We start from the raw sequence: 17,500 nt of genomic DNA on the forward strand, positions 1-17,500 counted from the left end.
GATCTTTATGTTGATTCTTTTGTTTTCTTCTTTCTCTTCTTCTTTTTCTTCTTCGTGTTGTTCTGTCGTTTCCCAGCCGGCCCAACAAAGGCAGCCCCGCCCACGGAGAGAGCCCACAGTCTTCTATTGAGGGTTAACGCACACACACACACGCACACACGCACAGAGATACATGCACGCACGGACGGACGGACGCACACACACACACAAACACACATAATCGCACGCACACACACTCTCTCTCTCTCTCTCTCGCCCTGCAGAGGAGCTGAACTTTGTGTTGTTCTGAACTGTGAAACCTTCACCACAATAATAATAATATTAAAGCTCTAGTACGTAACTTTTACATCTAAATGAACGTCCGTTACATTCAAGCCAACTGAGTTCCCACAGTGCTGATTAACCCTATCAACTCCACATCACTCTCTCTGTATTCTGCAGTTTGTAGACCAGAGTTTTCAGTCTGCTGTCTGTGGAGACATTCTCACGCTGGCCTGGAGCATACTCACCAGTGACTTCCACCCGGCCCAGCCAGCTAACTTCCGGTTAGCCCTCTGCTAACTTCCTGTTAGCCCTCTGCTAACTTCCTGTTAGCCCTCTGCTAACTGGAATGTGGATAAATAATTCAGTTGTGCGCGGCTCTTCTAGACATTCCAAAAGTTATCAGACTGAATCGATCAAATTCTGATAGTGAAACATCTCATTTCATGGGGTTGTGTGACAATCAAAACAGTTTAATATATCCACCATTTTACAATTTAATATATCCACCATTTTACAATTTAATATATCCACCATTTTACAGCCAAAACAGTACCAAGTTGGAGCTTTTGACAAAACGCTGCATTCACGTGCTCCTCGGATGCTCCCATTTCCCGAGTTGGGAAGTGGTTCTTCCTCGGTGTGTTCATGAGCGTTTAAATGCTCATGTGCAAACAACATGGCTGCTATGAAGAAGATGTGTTGGATTTTACCTGTTTACAGTTTTGTTTAGTTTCACGTACTCTCACTACCAGAAGGGGGAGACAAAAGTTATGCACTACAGCTTTAATAGCAATAGTAACATTATTAATAATAATCACTAGACCAGGGGTTCCAAAACCGCTCCCCGCTTTGAAATGTGAAAATCTGGGCCGGCCCATAGACTGTATAATAGGGCCCACCCAACCTTCTAATCTGGGCCCATCCAACCTTTTAATCTGGGCCCGCCCAACCTTCTAATCTGGGCCCACCCAACCTTTTAATCTGGGCCCACCCAACCTTTTAATCACTACTTTGATCAACACACCAGACTGAGATGAGTAACTACCTATATATGTTTTATTTCATTAACAGAGCATGTGAATTTGGGCATACGGCAAAATAATAATCCATCCACATACAAAATCCTCGGCAAAATACCCATTTTCTCCCCCGTTACTCATCACAAGTATGTGCGTTCATGCATAACACATCTGTTGAGACAAACTGGGATGAGCAACAACAGACAAAAATCAATCAACAAGCTATTAGCCTAATGCTATTCAGGGCAGGCTATGAAAAATCTCTGTAATGTCTTATCTGTAAAGGGAGACTCGTGGGTATTGAACCCATTGAACCCATTTTCATTCAGATATCTTGAGGTGAGAGGTCAAGGGTCAAGGGACCCCTTTGAAAAATGCACCTGCTACAGCCGTTTGATTGCAGTTGGCAGAGCACTCCACCACCTGCAGTACCTCCATGACAGCTCTCCACTGTCTCACCCTCCTCCTGCCTGTCTCACATATTAGACTTGATGTTCTTATCAGAGGTGGTGTAGAGGTGAAGACCTCCCACTCCTCTGGCCTGAGCTCAGACCCACAACAAGCAACACTCCCTGCCACGGTCGCCATGACAACAACCTGCCACTGTCACCAGGACAACAACCTGCCACTGTCACCAGGACAACAACCTACCACTGTGTCACCATGACGACAACAGGCCAACAGTCTGCATAATCTTTAAGTTTGTAGTTTTCTTCAGAGGAGAAACTTCTGTTTTATGCTGAAATGTTACATTTAAGGAAATGTTTACAGTGTACAGTAAAGTTTACATATCATTTCTATTTTTATTAACTTATTTATTTATGTATTTATTTATTTATTTATTTTGTTTGTTTGTTTGTTATTTATTGACTTGTTTATTTGCTGCAGTTCCTGTTAGAGGGAAACTCTGAAATTGTGACTTTTAGACTTTTACCCCCCACCTTGTTAAGAAAGTTAGCATTGTTAGCTTCCCTCATTGAAACCAATGGGCACAGAGAGTCTGAGGAAGGAAAGGTGATGAAATAACAATAGGAACACTTCACTTTGCTTTATAGGGAACACTTTACAATAAGGTTACATTCATGACTTTGACTCATGTGTCTAGTAAGCTACTAATGGTGTTCATGTCAAAGTCTGAGGCTGTGGGCCTCCCGTCAGACAGAGCGCTCCCTCTTGCTTGCTTATCGTAGTTTCTCTTAACTCCTGGTTGCCTATAGGATCAGGATTATGTTATTTCATCCCAAAAATTATTTGATCTCAACAATTGAGACAAGATAGCTTCAGACTGTTAAAGAAACGGTCTGTCTGAAGCCATTTCTTTGTTTCTGACTCTGGGAAAGTGGGAAAAACAGTCAAATCCCCCCAAACTACTGTATCTCTGAACTATCTCTTTAACCAAATCACAAAGATTTTGGCTATTCTATGTGATCTCCTTTTGATAACTAATGTAATATTTTACTGTTTGGAGTTCCCCTGGGGAGGCCCGCCTCCCTCTGAACTAAGGTATGGTGTTTGGGTTGAGTCACTGAGGTTAAGGTTATAGCTTATGGTCAAGACTGTTAAGTAATGGTTACTTAATGTTTATTAAGCATCAACTAGACCTGCCTTTAAAGTGACATAGCCTACGTGTATCTGAAAACAGGCTGTGTGGATGTAAACTGGCACTATACATGCTATCTATCTGTTGTATCTGTGTATGCTGTTGATGTTGTACTGCTTCTGTAGTGTTAGTCTGTAGCCTGAGCTGCGTTCAGCACCGCGTTCTGTTCACTGATGTTAGCTAGCATCACAAGCAGTTCCTGTGTCAGCAGGGAGAGAGACCTTGCCCAGACACGTTGACAAAACATATCTTTGCAAGAGCCGCAATCCAAAAACATCCCTTTCCCCGCCCCCAGTGATGTTCAGAAATGACAAAGTCCACGGGCCAATCAGGGACCTGCTTCATAGTTGACAACATAACCGGCCAATCAGGGACGCCGCTGGCAAAACAGTAACAGCGGCTCCCGAAGCAACGAGTGGTAACGTTATATGTTACAGTAGTAAAGTAATCAGATAATTGCAGAAATAGATGCAATAACATTTAAATGCACCAGCCGAGTTTCTCGGCAGAAAAGACGTCTTCGCCATTCTTCCAAGTGGATTTGGATTGGACTCCATGCGACGCTGATTGGCTGAAGGACTGGATTTGGCTACGTTGATTGGCTGAATGACTGGATTTGGTGACGTTGATTGGCTGAAGGACTGGATTTGGCTACGCTGATTGGCTGAAGGAGTTGTCTGTCAAGGCAAGTAGTGCCACAGAATGTGAGGTCACTTGATCAGGATTGTTTTACCAGGCTTGTTAACTGATGAATTGTTGCAAACGAGTTCTCCAGCAGCTTGTTGAACGCAGCCCAGTCCCAGTCCCCCACCCCCCACCTGTGATCCAGTCCCAGTCCCCCACCCCCCACCTGTGATCCAGTCCCAGTCCCCCACCCCCCACCTGTGATCCAGTCCCAGTCCCCCACCCCCACCTGTGATCCAGTCCCAGTCCCCCACCCCCCACCTGTGATCCAGTCCCAGTCCCCCACCCCCCACCTGTGATCCAGTCCCAGTCCCCCACCCCCCACCTGTGATTGATCCAGCAGCTTGTTGAACGCAGCCCAGTCCCAGTCCCCCACCCCCCACCTAATAAAATCAAATCAAATCACCTGTGATTGTGGATAGTACACTATGGTATCAATATACAGTACTGTGCAAATATCTTAGGCACATGTAAAAGACAAAGTAAAGCCAAGGTGCTTTCAAAATAAATGAAAAGTTTCTTAATATCAAAAATGTACAATAAATAGTAATAGCGTCTACTGACACACTAATGCAGACAAAAGGCACAATCTATATATACTGTGTGTGTGTGTGTATATGTTATATATATATATATATATATATATATATATATATATATATATATATATATATATATATACTCTTGGGTGCCTAAGACTTTGTCATGGTACTGTACATAATATTATGTATAATGTTTACAGAATATGTGAAATATAAGAAATGAAATCTAAATTATATGCAGAGAGCAACAGTGGCCTAGATGTGTGTGTGTGTGTGTGTGTGTGTGTGTGTGTGTGCACGCGTGTGTTCTTGCAGCCATGTTTTGTATTGTAGTATCATGAGATGTGTTGACATGAATAAAGTTTGTGTGACTGTAAACAAGCTTCAATTGTTTCTGAAAGACTCCCACATTTGATGTATTCACTAACTGACTCAGCTCAGTACTCATGTGATATATTCACTAACTGACTCAGCTCAGTACTCATGTGATATATTCACTAACTGACTCAGCTCAGTACTCATGTGATGTATTCACTAACTGACTCAGCTCAGTACTCATGTGATATATTCACTAACTGACTCAGCTCAGTACTCATGTGATATATTCACTAACTGACTCAGCTCAGTACTCATGTGATATATTCACTAACTGACTCAGCTCAGTACTCATGTGATATATTCACTAACTGACTCAGCTCAGTACTCATGTGATATATTCACTAACTGACTCAGCTCAGCACTCATGTGATGTATTCACTAACTGACTCAGCTCAGTACTCATGTGATATATTCACTAACTGACTCAGCTCAGTACTCATGTGATATATTCACTAACTGACTCAGCTCAGTACTCATGTGATATATTCACTAACTGACTCAGCTCAGTACTCATGTGATGTATTCACTAACTGACTCAGCTCAGTACTCATGTGATATATTCACTAACTGACTCAGCTCAGTACTCATGTGATATATTCACTAACTGACTCAGCTCAGTACTCATGTGATATATTCACTAACTGACTCAGCTCAGTACTCATGTGATGTATTCACTAACTGACTCAGCTCAGTACTCATGTGATATATTCACTAACTGACTCAGCTCAGCACTCACTGACATTCATTCATTCTCTTCATTATCATTCAGACCTGAGACGTTAGCACACATGTTGTGTGTTTTTCTTTTGTTCCAAGCGTCAGACATGAATGCATTTAAACATTAAATCTATATAAGAAAAGGAGGATGTGGGCAATGTTTGTTTCAAATTTTGTCCCACTGATGATGTCATGGGTGACATTGTGATGATGCCATAAGTCACTGATGATGTCACCAGTCATGTCATAAGATGCGAAGTTGTGACATCGTCAGTGATGTCATAAGAGCAGGTTAGCCCACACACCGGTCAAGCTGCTAGGAATTAGCCGAGCCTAGGAATCTATCTATTTTAGTATAAAAGGGGCAAGTGGGCATTGTTGGAAACAATTAGAAAGATGGCAGAAACAATCCAGTCAACAATCCAGAGTCTATTCATAGTATTCCCATGATGTCACAAGCATGCATCAGGCAATATGGCGCTACAATACACACAGCTCATTGGCTGGGTCACTTGATTGTAATCACCTGTTAATTGATCACAATCACCTGTTATTTTTCTACCAAGATGGCCGTGTGGTGATGTAACAGAATACTATCAATAGGGCGGTGACATAGAGAGCCGCAGTAACGAGTCCGGAAATCATCGATGCTAACAGCCCTGGTTCTTCACAGTTTTCGCCTATGGGAGTTTTGAATGGGTTTTTGGCGCGATGCTTCTAATAAGCTCTCTGGGCAACGCTGGCTTAATCAAACGCGAACCAGTGTTTAGTAATATCATCTTCACACACGAGGACCACTTTTACGAGTTTTGAAGCTTTTACTTGCCGTTAAAAGGACGGCTAGCTAGCAAACGGCTAAATGAGACTACACTTTTGAGTCGATGGGGATATATACGTCAATAACGTCACCACTTCAAAGGGCGAACACGGAAATTCTCTTTCCCTCACCTGGTTCAGCCCCGTTCAGCCCAGGGTAATCAGTGCACACATCAACAACAGTCCAGGTTGAGTGCTGACGTGACGTGGAAGCCTATGCGACAGTGTGTAGTTCTGGATTAGCTTAGCTCGAGCATTTTACTTCTAGGGCTCGCATTTACGCTACAAAACTCATGAAAGTGGTCCTCATGTGTGAAGATTATCCGACGGAACTCTGGTTCGCGTTTGATTAATCTTGCGTTGCCCAGAGACCGTATTTGAAGCATCACGGCAAAAACCCATTCAAAAATCCCATAGACAGAAACAGTGTAGAACCAGGAAGTTCGGGACTTCCGCATTCTGCCTACAAAAATACGTCATCCCTGCGGCTCTCTATTCTGAAGTCATGGGCTCAAACTGAATCAAACCGCTTCTTCTCTTTTTTCCCCTTTTTTTGGGGGGGGGGCATTTTTGCCTTTATTAGATAGGACAGTAGGCAGACAGGAAGGGTGGGGAGAGAGAGAGAGAGAGAGAGAGAGAGAGGGGATGACATGCGGCAAACGACCTCGGGTCGGATTCGAACCCGCGTCGCCCACCCGCGTGAAGGACTAGTGGAATGCGTGTGACCAGGTGAGCCGGATGCACATGCTGTTGTTTGCTTACGCTGACGGGGGGCGCTGCAGGACCTCAGACTGCTGACGGGGGGCGCTGCAGGACCTCAGACTGCACTCACCAGCTTCATCACCTGATCATCACTGTCAGCATCAGCAACATGAGGAGAGAGAGACAGAGAGAGCAGTATTTAACATGAGGAGAGAGAGAGAGAGAGAGAGCAGTATTTAACATGAGGAGAGAGAGAGAGAGAGAGAGAGAGAGAGCAGTATTTAACATGAGGAGAGAGAGAGAGAGAGAGCAGTATTTAACATGAGGAGAGAGAGAGACAGAGAGAGCAGTATTTAACATGAGGAGAGAGAGACAGAGAGAGCAGTATTTAACATGAGGAGAGAGAGAGAGAGAGAGCAGTATTTAACATGAGGAGAGAGAGCAGTATTTAACATGAGGAGAGAGACAGAGAGAGCAGTATTTAACATGAGGAGAGAGAGACAGAGAGAGCAGTATTTAACATGAGGAGAGAGAGACAGAGAGAGCAGTATTTAACATGAGGAGAGAGAGACAGAGAGAGCAGTATTTAACATGAGGAGAGAGAGACAGAGAGAGCAGTATTTAACATGAGGAGAGAGAGAGAGAGAGAGAGCAGTATTTAACATGAGGAGAGAGAGAGAGAGAGAGAGAGCAGTATTTAACATGAGGAGAGAGAGAGAGAGAGCAGTATTTAACATGAGTAGAGAGAGAGAGAGAGAGCAGTATTTAACGTGAGGAGAGAGAGAGAGAGAGCAGTATTTAACATGAGGAGAGAGACAGAGAGAGCAGTATTTAACATGAGGAGAGAGAGAGAGCAGTATTTAACATGAGGAGAGAGAGACAGAGAGAGCAGTATTTAACATGAGGAGAGAGAGACAGAGAGAGCAGTATTTAACATGAGGAGAGAGAGAGAGAGAGAGAGAGAGCAGTATTTAACATGAGGAGAGAGAGAGAGAGAGCAGTATTTAACATGAGGAGAGAGAGAGACAGAGAGAGCAGTATTTAACATGAGGAGAGAGAGACAGAGAGAGCAGTATTTAACATGAGGAGAGAGAGAGAGAGAGCAGTATTTAACATGAGGAGAGAGAGACAGAGAGAGCAGTATTTAACATGAGGAGAGAGAGACAGAGAGAGCAGTATTTAACATGAGGAGAGAGAGACAGAGAGAGCAGTATTTAACATGAGGAGAGAGAGACAGAGAGAGAGAGAGCAGTATTTAACATGAGGAGAGAGAGACAGAGAGAGCAGTATTTAACATGAGGAGAGAGAGACAAGAGAGAGCAGTATTTAACATGAGGAGAGAGAGACAGAGAGAGCAGTATTTAACATGAGGAGAGAGAGACAGAGAGAGAAGTATTTAAACTGTTAGTGCCAATAAAGCAAAGTTGAGAGAGAGAGAGAGAGCGAGAGAGAGAGAGCAGAAGTCAGAGAGAGGAAGTCAGAGAGGGAGGAAGGAAGTGAAAGAGAGCGGTTATGGACTAGAATAGAGAGCAGTGAAACAGAGAGAGACAAACACACAGAGAGACAAACACACAGAGACATCAGCTGTGGAACCTTTCTATCTGCCGGCTGGAGACATGTCCGCTAGGCCTGAGAGCAAGACAGGTAAGTTCAGTTCTTCTGCTGTCTGGTTGTTGGATAACTGTTAATAACTGTTACTGTTAGAACCACAGGCTCAAAACAAACATGTCTGTCTGTCTGTCTGTCTCTCTGTCTGCCTGCCTGTCTGTGTGTCTGTCTGTCTGTCTGTCTGTCTGTCTGCATGTCTGTCTGTCTGTCTGTCTGTCTGTCTCTTGTAAACGTAAAACTAAGTAAACTGATACAGTTGTTACTCATTTAGTTTGACCACTTTACAGCTGGGTGTCTAAGGGCTGGGTTTCACTGCTCTGGTCTAGTCAGCTACTAGTCACCATGCTACTCCCACACAACTCACTGACTATCAATCAGCTACTAGCCACCGTCAATATACTCCACAGATGACTGTCATCTGTACTCATGTCTCATCATGACTCACACTCCTGCTCCTAACACTTTACTCTTCAATTTTTCCACCTACTCTGCAACTTCCACTAACCCTCCCCCGACTCACCTACTCTCCAACTTCCACTAACCCTCCCCCGACTCACCTACCTACCTGTTGACCAGCTTCACACACTCAACAACAACTATCTCACCACTGCTGCTGCCAGCAAAGCCGGTATTCTCCGCCGACACCACTACTGACACAATGGAAACCAGACTCTACACTACCCTGAAGACACAAACATCCCCTCATTCTGGACTAACTCTCGCTCCCCCGTCAACATCCCGCACCGCTCTGCTAATCTCAATAACCTCCTGCTCCTCCATCCATCCATCTCTCTCTCCTTAAGAAGCAAACGCGTTTCCCAATTGCTTCTTAGCCTGAGGTGATCTTTCGTTACGAAGGCTGCGTTTCCCAAAAGCTTCTTAGCGCTAAGAAGCTTCTTTGACCCTTCTTAAGGCTCCCGTAAGAAGCCAACGCGTTTCCCGATTGCTTCTTAGCCTAAAATTATCTTCCGTTAAGAAGGCTGCGTTTCCCAAAAGCTTCTTAGCGCTAAGATGATCTTTCGTTAAGAAGGTTTTGTAAGAAGGGTCTGGGGCATTCTTAACACCTTCTTAACCCATTGATACCTGATGCAGCATTTGTGTGTGTATCCCTTGAAGGGAAACGCAACCAATAACATTGATCTGCTCCTCCTCACTGCAACCTGGCAACAACCCTCTGACTTCTATTCACTCAATCAGGCTAACCCCCCGTAATTACAGTTACATCTCTAAACCTTACAGCTTACAAACAACACATCTCTTACCGTGACACACTCCAAGCTGCCAAATCCGCCCACTTCTCCACCCTCATCAACAGCACCAACAGGAACACCTGCACCCTCTTCTCTACTGTCAATAAACTACTCCTCCCGCCTGATCACCCCCCCCACCCCTTCTCTCACTGACACCATCACCGCCTCCAAGACAACCACCTGCTCCCTGGACCCCCTCCCCAAGACAACCACCTGCTCCCTGGACCTCCTCCCCAAGACAACCACCTGCTCCCTGGACCTCCTCCCCAAGACAACCACCTGCTCCCTGGACCTCCTCCCCACCACTCTGACCAAGGCCTGCCTCCCTGTCACCATCCCCCACCTCACCACCCTCTTCAATCAGTCACTATCCCACGGTCACGTTCCCTCTGTCTACAAACTTGCCGTTGTCACCCCCATTCTTAAAAAGCCCACTCTCGACCCAGCCAACCTCATCTCCAGTCCAACAACCTCTATGAACCCAACTCCACTCCCATCTCCAGTCCAACAACCTCTATGAACCCCTTCAGTCCGGCTTCCATCCATTTCACAGCACCGAAACTTGCCTTGGTCAAAGTCTCACCTCTGCAGACTCAGGTGCCCTCAACCTCCTGATACTCCTAGATCTCAGCGCAGCCTTTGACACAGTGTGTCATTCCATCCTCCTCCAAAGACCCCTTGGTCACATCATCCTTCCATTGCTACGCTGACGATACCCAGATCTGATCTACATCAGCTCAAAATCCATTCAGAACCCCCCCCCCCCCCCCCCCCTCTTCACCCACATCGAAACCTGCATATCTACAATAAAAACCAACTTTCTCAAACAGTGACAAGACGGAACTTCTTCTCATCGGCACCAAATCCACTGGCTCGCAACCTTGGTTTCATCCTTGGTTTCATCCACCCTCTCCATCATCAAGACCGCATACTTCCAACTCCACAATATACAGTAGCTCAAATCAGACACTGCCTCTGCCCACCTGCTGCTCAATCCCTCATCCACACCCTCATGTCCTCCCGCCTGGACTATTGCAACTCCCTCCTCATCAGCATCACTTCCTGGTCCCTCCATAGACTCCTCCCACACTCTCCCTCCCTCCTCTCTGTTTCCATATATCCCTGATTGATGTGTTAATTGTTATTTGTATCTGTTTCTGTTGGCTGTTGCTCGTTGTTATTTTGTTTTCTGTGTACTCATATTGTCAGCATCTATATAAACTAAATGATTATTACTGTTGCCACAGCAGTGCAGCAGTACTGCAGCACTGCAAAGTGGCTGAACGAAATGAGAAACATCTGTACACAATCAGCATCTGTCTCCTCCTGCAGACGCCCAGCGCTCGCAGTTCTCTTCTCTCACCATGAGGTTGAAGGATAAGCTCCACCCTCCCAGGATCAGACGCTTCTCCGGAGAGCTCGTCAGACGCACCCAGTCCATGCAGAGAGCCAAACCAGCTGAGCTGCAGCTCAACACACACACACTGCGACGCAAGGTACACACAGACACACACACACACACTGCGACGCAAGGTACACACAGACACACACACACTGCGACGCAAGGTACACACAGACACACACACACTGAGACGCAAGGTACACACAGACACACACACACTGCGACGCAAGGTACACACAGACACACACACACACTGCGACGCAAGGTACACACAGACACACACACACTGCGACGCAAGGTACACACAGACACACACACACTGCGACGCAAGGTACACACAGACACACACACACTGCGACGCAAGGTACACACAGACACACACACACTGCGACGCAAGATACACACAGACACACACACACTGCGACGCAAGGTACACACAGACACACACACACTGCGATGCAAGGTACACACAGACATAGACGCACGCGCGCGCGCACTCGCAAACCGTTGATTTGACAAATTTGTCAAGGTGGAAAGTTGAGAGAGAGGGCTGTCAAATGTATTGATTTATTTAGGATTCTCTCAGCTCAGCCTAAAAGGGTATTTTTGGGGCCACTGATTTGTGAACTCTCCATCAACCGGGTGGAGCATTGGGTTGAGTGGAGCCGGTTCAGTTGTCTGATCCACCGTGACGCAACATGGAGACCTACGAGCTTCCTGTCTGCTGCTTAGTCTGCACAATCAAGAAGTCTGTCTGACTCTCTCCACTTCCTGTTTCTCATTTATTTATTAGGAGTCTCTCTGACACTCGTGTTACTAAGCTTGAAATTGTGATAATTAGTGTGTGTGTGTGTGTGTGTGTGTGTGTGTGTGTGTGTGTGTGTGTGTGTGTGTGTGTGTGTGTGTGCGCGCGCGTGCGTGCGTGCATGTGTGTGTCCAGTCAGTGTGTGTGTTAGCAGAGCAGGAGAGAGCAGTGGTCTTCTCTCTGCAGTATTTCAAAGCCCTGGTGGACAGACTGGGAGTGGACAGACTGGATTTGGACCAGTCTGCGGTGGGCGGTCTGCTGGGCAAGGCTTCGGGTCAAGTCCTGGAGGCGGTCCAGACTCTGGTCCAGCTGGAGCCACGCCTCCACAACAGGTAGTGGCCTTTGATCCTACTTACCTTACTTACTGAGGCCCGATCCAAATGTCCACACTTCTCCACACTCGCCGACTCGTGGACTTTGCAGGCGCGTTCCTGGTAAGTCTGTGAGTGCTGAGGGCTCCAAATCCACTACTCATCCAGTCCACAAGGGGGCGGGGCCGCAAGCAGACTTTAAGTTGAACTTCATTAGGATCACCATTAGCTACACCATTAGCTACAGCATTGCAGCAGCTATTCTTCCTGGGGTCCACAAGCCGAGATGTTATTAGGATACATGTCTAATATTAATATTAATCCAAAATGCGGAGATATGATCTTTTTTAAGGTAAATAGATAGCCTGAACTACTTTGTAAACATGGCCGCCAGGCATGCGCGGCATACAGTACAACGCATGCACTGTGTACAGCAGAGGAGCTCTTTACAGGCAAACAAGGAAGTAAGTCGGTGTGGGGATTTACTCTGAAAATTACGTTTCACGTAACTATGGATTAATATTTCATCGTGTGGTGAGTACCTGAAGCACAAGGAGCTTTTTGGCGCTGTTAGATGTGTGTTTTTGGTGATTTTGAACGACTGTGCCATTTGCCTCCATTCTATGGCAATACTAACTAACTGGATGACTGTAGCTCACTGTGTACTGCACAGAGAGTGACGGTGAAGACACTGTATCTTGGTTATGTATGGAGGATATGGCAAATCAGCTAAACTCCCGAAAAGTGGGCATCTCCCTTTAAGTGACGGTAACCTGTCTCACTCTGGCAGACCTGATGTGATGACATTGAACGTGTCACGGTGTGTGCAGACTGAAGTCCGCGAGGGCTAGTCCACAGTCCAGAGGGGTGGATTTTGATTGGTCGTTACTTATCTTACTCCAACCTGCATGCTAACCCCCCCTTCCTCTCTCTGCAGTAAGACAGTCTCTTCCTGTCTCTCCCGTCTCTATCACTCTCTGGCTCAGCTGATTCGCTGGGCGGATGAGCTGATGCTGCAGGGCGTTGCCCGCGACGACAAGAAAGCCACTGAGACCGTCACCAACGTGATCAAGGCCGTGCTGGACGGGGTCAAGGTGAGGCTGACCTTTGTTTCAGGACTCGTGACTCCACTTGGAATTGACTCGGACTTGGACTCGAGCATTCATGTATCAAGCAGGCCTGCTTTATAGCACAATCCAAATCTTGCCATTTTCAGCGTGTAGCAACGAGCTAGCGCTGTTGTTGTTGTTTCACAGCGGTGGAGACCAGGGGCGGTTCTAGACCTTTTTGGGCTGAGACCAAAAATAGTCTCAGCCCACCCAAAAAAATAGAGGCAATTTTTTTATTTTTTATTTTTTTATTTTTTTTCCTCTCCAAATCCATGGTGGTCATTAGTAGCAGTTTCTGACTACACTCAATGCGCTGTGTGCGTGTTTCCCCCCTCCCTCTATGTTCTTAGGGTGGGCTGAGACAAAAATTTAGGGGGGTTCAGCCCACCCGAAAAGTTTCTAGAACCGCGGCTGCGCAGGCGCTCCCTCCTCCATCTATCTGCCTAATCCCACATCACTTCACACAGGTCACACACAGTACAGCAGCGAAGTGGTCCTCCACAGTCCACACAATCGTTCTCCCCACTCATGATCAATGAAACTGTGAGGTGAGCATTGAGCAGTCAGAGTCGTTAGTAGTTACTTAATTAGCGCATATTGATATGCAAATTAGCGCATAACGTTGTTTCGTAGGCTAAACAAACCCTAACCCATATTAATTTCAACTAGTTGACTGCAAACTCCTGCTTTAGTGCTTACAGTATATTATTATTTTTCTTTTTCACTTATAAATATATATATTTTGTAACATTGATACCACTTGTGTATATTACTATTTCTTCTTTTTTGTGAAAGTCCGAAATAAAGCTTTCATTCATTCATTCATTCATTATCTTGTTGGAATATTATTCCAGCCAATAAGTTAGGAAGTTCCCTTTTGATTTAATTTTACTTTTGTTTTGCCTACAAAGCAAAATGTTACTTTACTTGAAACTCCCCTGAAGTGATTTTGGTATTATTTATGCAAGCATAATTCTACCATATAGTAACCTGTATGCAGAATATATATAGTATATATAGGGAAACAATTATTTTTTCATCGCTGTAAAACCACAGAACGGTAAAGAAGATATTGATGTGTGTAGTTCTTCATAGATCTAGTCTCTTCATTTTGATCTCAAAGTGCGCCAGTTTGATCCATTTTTACTTGAAACTGTACAAAATTTTCTTCCGGGGGGGGCATGCCCCCGGACCCCCCTAGGGGTTCAGTGGTCCATCACAGTTCAGTGAGCCCACCCAAAGCTCTGATGCTAAAACCGCCCCTGGTGGAGACATTAAAGAGCAACAGATTCGACACGCAGGGAGTGGAAAGGAAATCCATAAATGGTCGCAGGCGGTCAGTCGGAGCTGTTCGGAGCTTGCAGGGAGCGGAAAGGGATTTTCTTCTGCTTGCCGACTGAAATAGTCGGCCAATGGCAGAGCTTATACCAGCAGCCTGCTTCAATGCAGTCAGACTATATAGTGCATTACTGCCACCTACTGGAATGGAGTGTGGAATCTGTGGATCATGATTAACGTAACTTGCAAGCTGGGAGCACTGATTGAGAAAACGTAGTTTAGTTGTCTAGTTTATTAGTTGATTTGACAGGAGCCATGATGCACAACAACCGTTGGGCCAGAATTTAGCTATAGATCATTTGCATCTGTGTTCCCTGGGCAAGAAGAAAAACAGCAAAGTGCAATAGACAATACAATACAATAATACAGCAATACAATACAAACAGTTATAAACGAGACTATTAGCACAGTTTACAGACAGTACATGACATAAAACACAAGCTACAATACTGTAGCTTCAATTGATCAGATCAGTGGTCACATAATTGATTTGACTTGAGCCATGATTTGAGTGTTGATTTCAAAATACTGACGCATTCTCTGATTTGTTTGGGAATTGAGTTCCATTGACCTGCTGCTGTGATGAAAATGCTGATTGTCCAGAAGTAGTTTTCCTGAATGAGAGTTAGACCATACAGTCACTTTGCTGGCTTGCAGGCTACACATGATTTGTAGTAGTAGTTATGGAGTAACGAAGATGCATCGAGGAAATGTACTGGATAAAAAGTAAAAGTATACTTTTTATTGAGGAAATGTAGTGGAGTCAAAGTCAAAGTTGTCAGAAATATGAATACTCGAATAAAGTACAGATACTCCAAAATAATTTGGACACCACTGCCTATAGGACTCTGTGCTCTCCTGTTGTATATTGAGATGTTTCTGTCACTTTATTCATTTATATCAATTAGAGATGATGATTTATTGAACTGTCAAACTGCTTCTGTGCGCTTATAAAACTTCTGCTCTTGGATTTCTCCTCTGTGCTCGCAGAGTTTGAGCACAAGCAGAGAGCAGGGATGAAATCAATCAATCATGCAATCAATCAATTGACAGACCAAACCCTGACCTTATTCTCTTGAATAAAGATAGTGAAAAATCTCCATACATGTATTGAAAGTAACATCATGTGGAGCACATTGTGATGTGATGAGCTGCTGTGTGTTTCTGTCTGTCAGGAGCTGGTTAGATTGGCTGCCGAGAGACAAGATGGCTCCACCCCCTGTTCTCCTGTCCAATCACAGCCTGATGTGAGTCAACCTGGAGGGTGTGAACAACCTGGAGGGTGTGAAGGCCAACAGACATCAGGCCGAACCCGGACCTCCCTGACCTCCCCGAGCTCCCCGAAACCCCTGACCTCCCCGAGCTCCCCGAAACCCCTGACCTCCCCGAGCTCCCCGAAACCCCTGACCTCCCCGAACCCGCTGACCCCGCTGACCCCCCCAAACCCTGTATCTCCTACAGTGGATGAGGAGTGGAGGAAGGTGGAGAGGAAAGAGGAGCAGCAGGAGCTCTCTGCTCCTCCCAAGCCCCCTAAGCCCCTCCCCCAGCATGCCACCCTGACCCCGCCCACCCAGCAGACAGACAGACCCAGGTAAGAAACATGTCCGCTCAGGTGTGAAAACTCATCATTAGCTCAAATAGACAGCTGTCAGCAGATTAGAGACTTGGATTATTCCAGGTGAGGAAGCTTTTTTTATGTTTGAATGTACATATACATTACCATGTATATGGTAATGTATATGTACATCATTCACTGTCACAAACTGCATTCCTTGCATACCAGACATTCCATACGAACAAATATTTCAATAAAATCACATAAAACTCTGCTACATCTCTCTATATGCCAACGTTATGTCTCTTTATTCTGTGGGTCTGTACTCTTTAGTTTATTTTTAAAATGATCTTGACTTGTTGCTTGAGTCATTCAGTTTGAACATGATGTCTAGATGGCTGCGTTAAGCAAAGTGCATCCAGATACATTCATTAGCTTAGTTGTATAAGCGAGGGGAAAAGATCGGATCGGATTGGTATCGGTATCATACTCAAGGTTGTGGTATCGGCATTGGTATCAGACATGAAAAAGTGGTCTCATGCCATCCCTACAATAAAGCAATTTGAATTGAATTGAGACAGAGAGAGAGACAGAGACACAGAGAGAGAGACAGACAGAGACACACACACACACACACACACACACACACACACACACACACACACACACACACACACACACACACACACACACACACACAGACAGAGAAGTGATGTGAGGTTGTGTAACAGTGTGTATGTGTGTGTTTATTTTTAGGAAATATAATGTTCACTGTATTTCTCTAACCCCTCCCCCTCCAGTGCCCCCGCCCTCCCCCCTAAGAAGCGTCAATCATCATCAGGCCCCTCCCCCTGCAGGATCGCCATTGTAGCACCAATGAGACGAGACCCTGAACCAGACAGACAGGTACACACACACACACACACACACACACACACACACACACACACACACACACACACACACACACACACACACACAGCATACAGTATATGCAATAATAATGAGTGATGGGTACAGTATGTCAGTATGTCAGTGTTCATTTGAACACTTGTGAAAATAATTGAGTGGAAGTGGTTTGAGGTGGCCTCAATTCCTGCAATTATGTGACACATGTGGTTAGCTCTTTTCTCACATATTTCAGGCTAAAGTTAACCAGTGTGGAGGCTTAATAACCAGTGTGGAGGCTTAATAACCAGTGTGGAGGCTTAATAACCAGTGTGGAGGCTTAATAACCAGTGTGGAGGCTTAATAAAGTTAACCAGTGTGGAGGCTTAATAAAGTTAACCAGTGTGGAGGCTTAATAACCAGTGTGGAGGCTTCATTTCTCCAGAAGGACAACAACAAAAACAGGATTTCTAATCAGTGTAAATGTAGTCTGACTCAACGGAAGCAGGAAG

The 17,500-nt window shown here is 45.2% G+C and overlaps 2 protein-coding genes across 3 annotated transcripts in view; both read left to right on the top strand.

Annotated features, from left to right (window-relative positions):
- The window catches only part of LOC310785644 (dynamin-1-like), a gene marked incomplete at both ends in the record, with an annotated part of 55,667 nt that extends 55,530 nt beyond the window's left edge, over positions 1 to 137 (top strand). The window contains one exon of the mRNA XM_083646789.1: positions 77 to 137. Coding sequence (XP_083502915.1) covers positions 77 to 137 — 61 coding nt within the window. The remainder of the gene's footprint in view (positions 1 to 76) is intronic.
- Positions 138 to 8,260: 8,123 nt separating this feature from the next.
- LOC310785643 (rap guanine nucleotide exchange factor 1-like) overlaps positions 8,261 to 17,500 on the top strand; it is a 44,331-nt gene continuing 35,091 nt past the window's right edge. For both annotated transcript variants that reach the window (XM_083646787.1, XM_083646788.1), the window contains exons 1-6: positions 8,261 to 8,366; positions 10,913 to 11,076; positions 11,923 to 12,119; positions 13,036 to 13,192; positions 15,721 to 16,136; positions 16,901 to 17,006. In XM_083646787.1, coding sequence (XP_083502913.1) covers positions 8,339 to 8,366; positions 10,913 to 11,076; positions 11,923 to 12,119; positions 13,036 to 13,192; positions 15,721 to 16,136; positions 16,901 to 17,006 — 1,068 coding nt within the window. In that variant the 5' untranslated portion in view covers positions 8,261 to 8,338. The remainder of the gene's footprint in view (positions 8,367 to 10,912; positions 11,077 to 11,922; positions 12,120 to 13,035; positions 13,193 to 15,720; positions 16,137 to 16,900; positions 17,007 to 17,500) is intronic.

Source organism: Poromitra crassiceps (genome assembly GCF_964638095.1).
Source record: "Poromitra crassiceps genome assembly, chromosome: 11".
Classification (NCBI taxonomy): Eukaryota; Metazoa; Chordata; class Actinopteri; order Beryciformes; family Melamphaidae; genus Poromitra; species Poromitra crassiceps.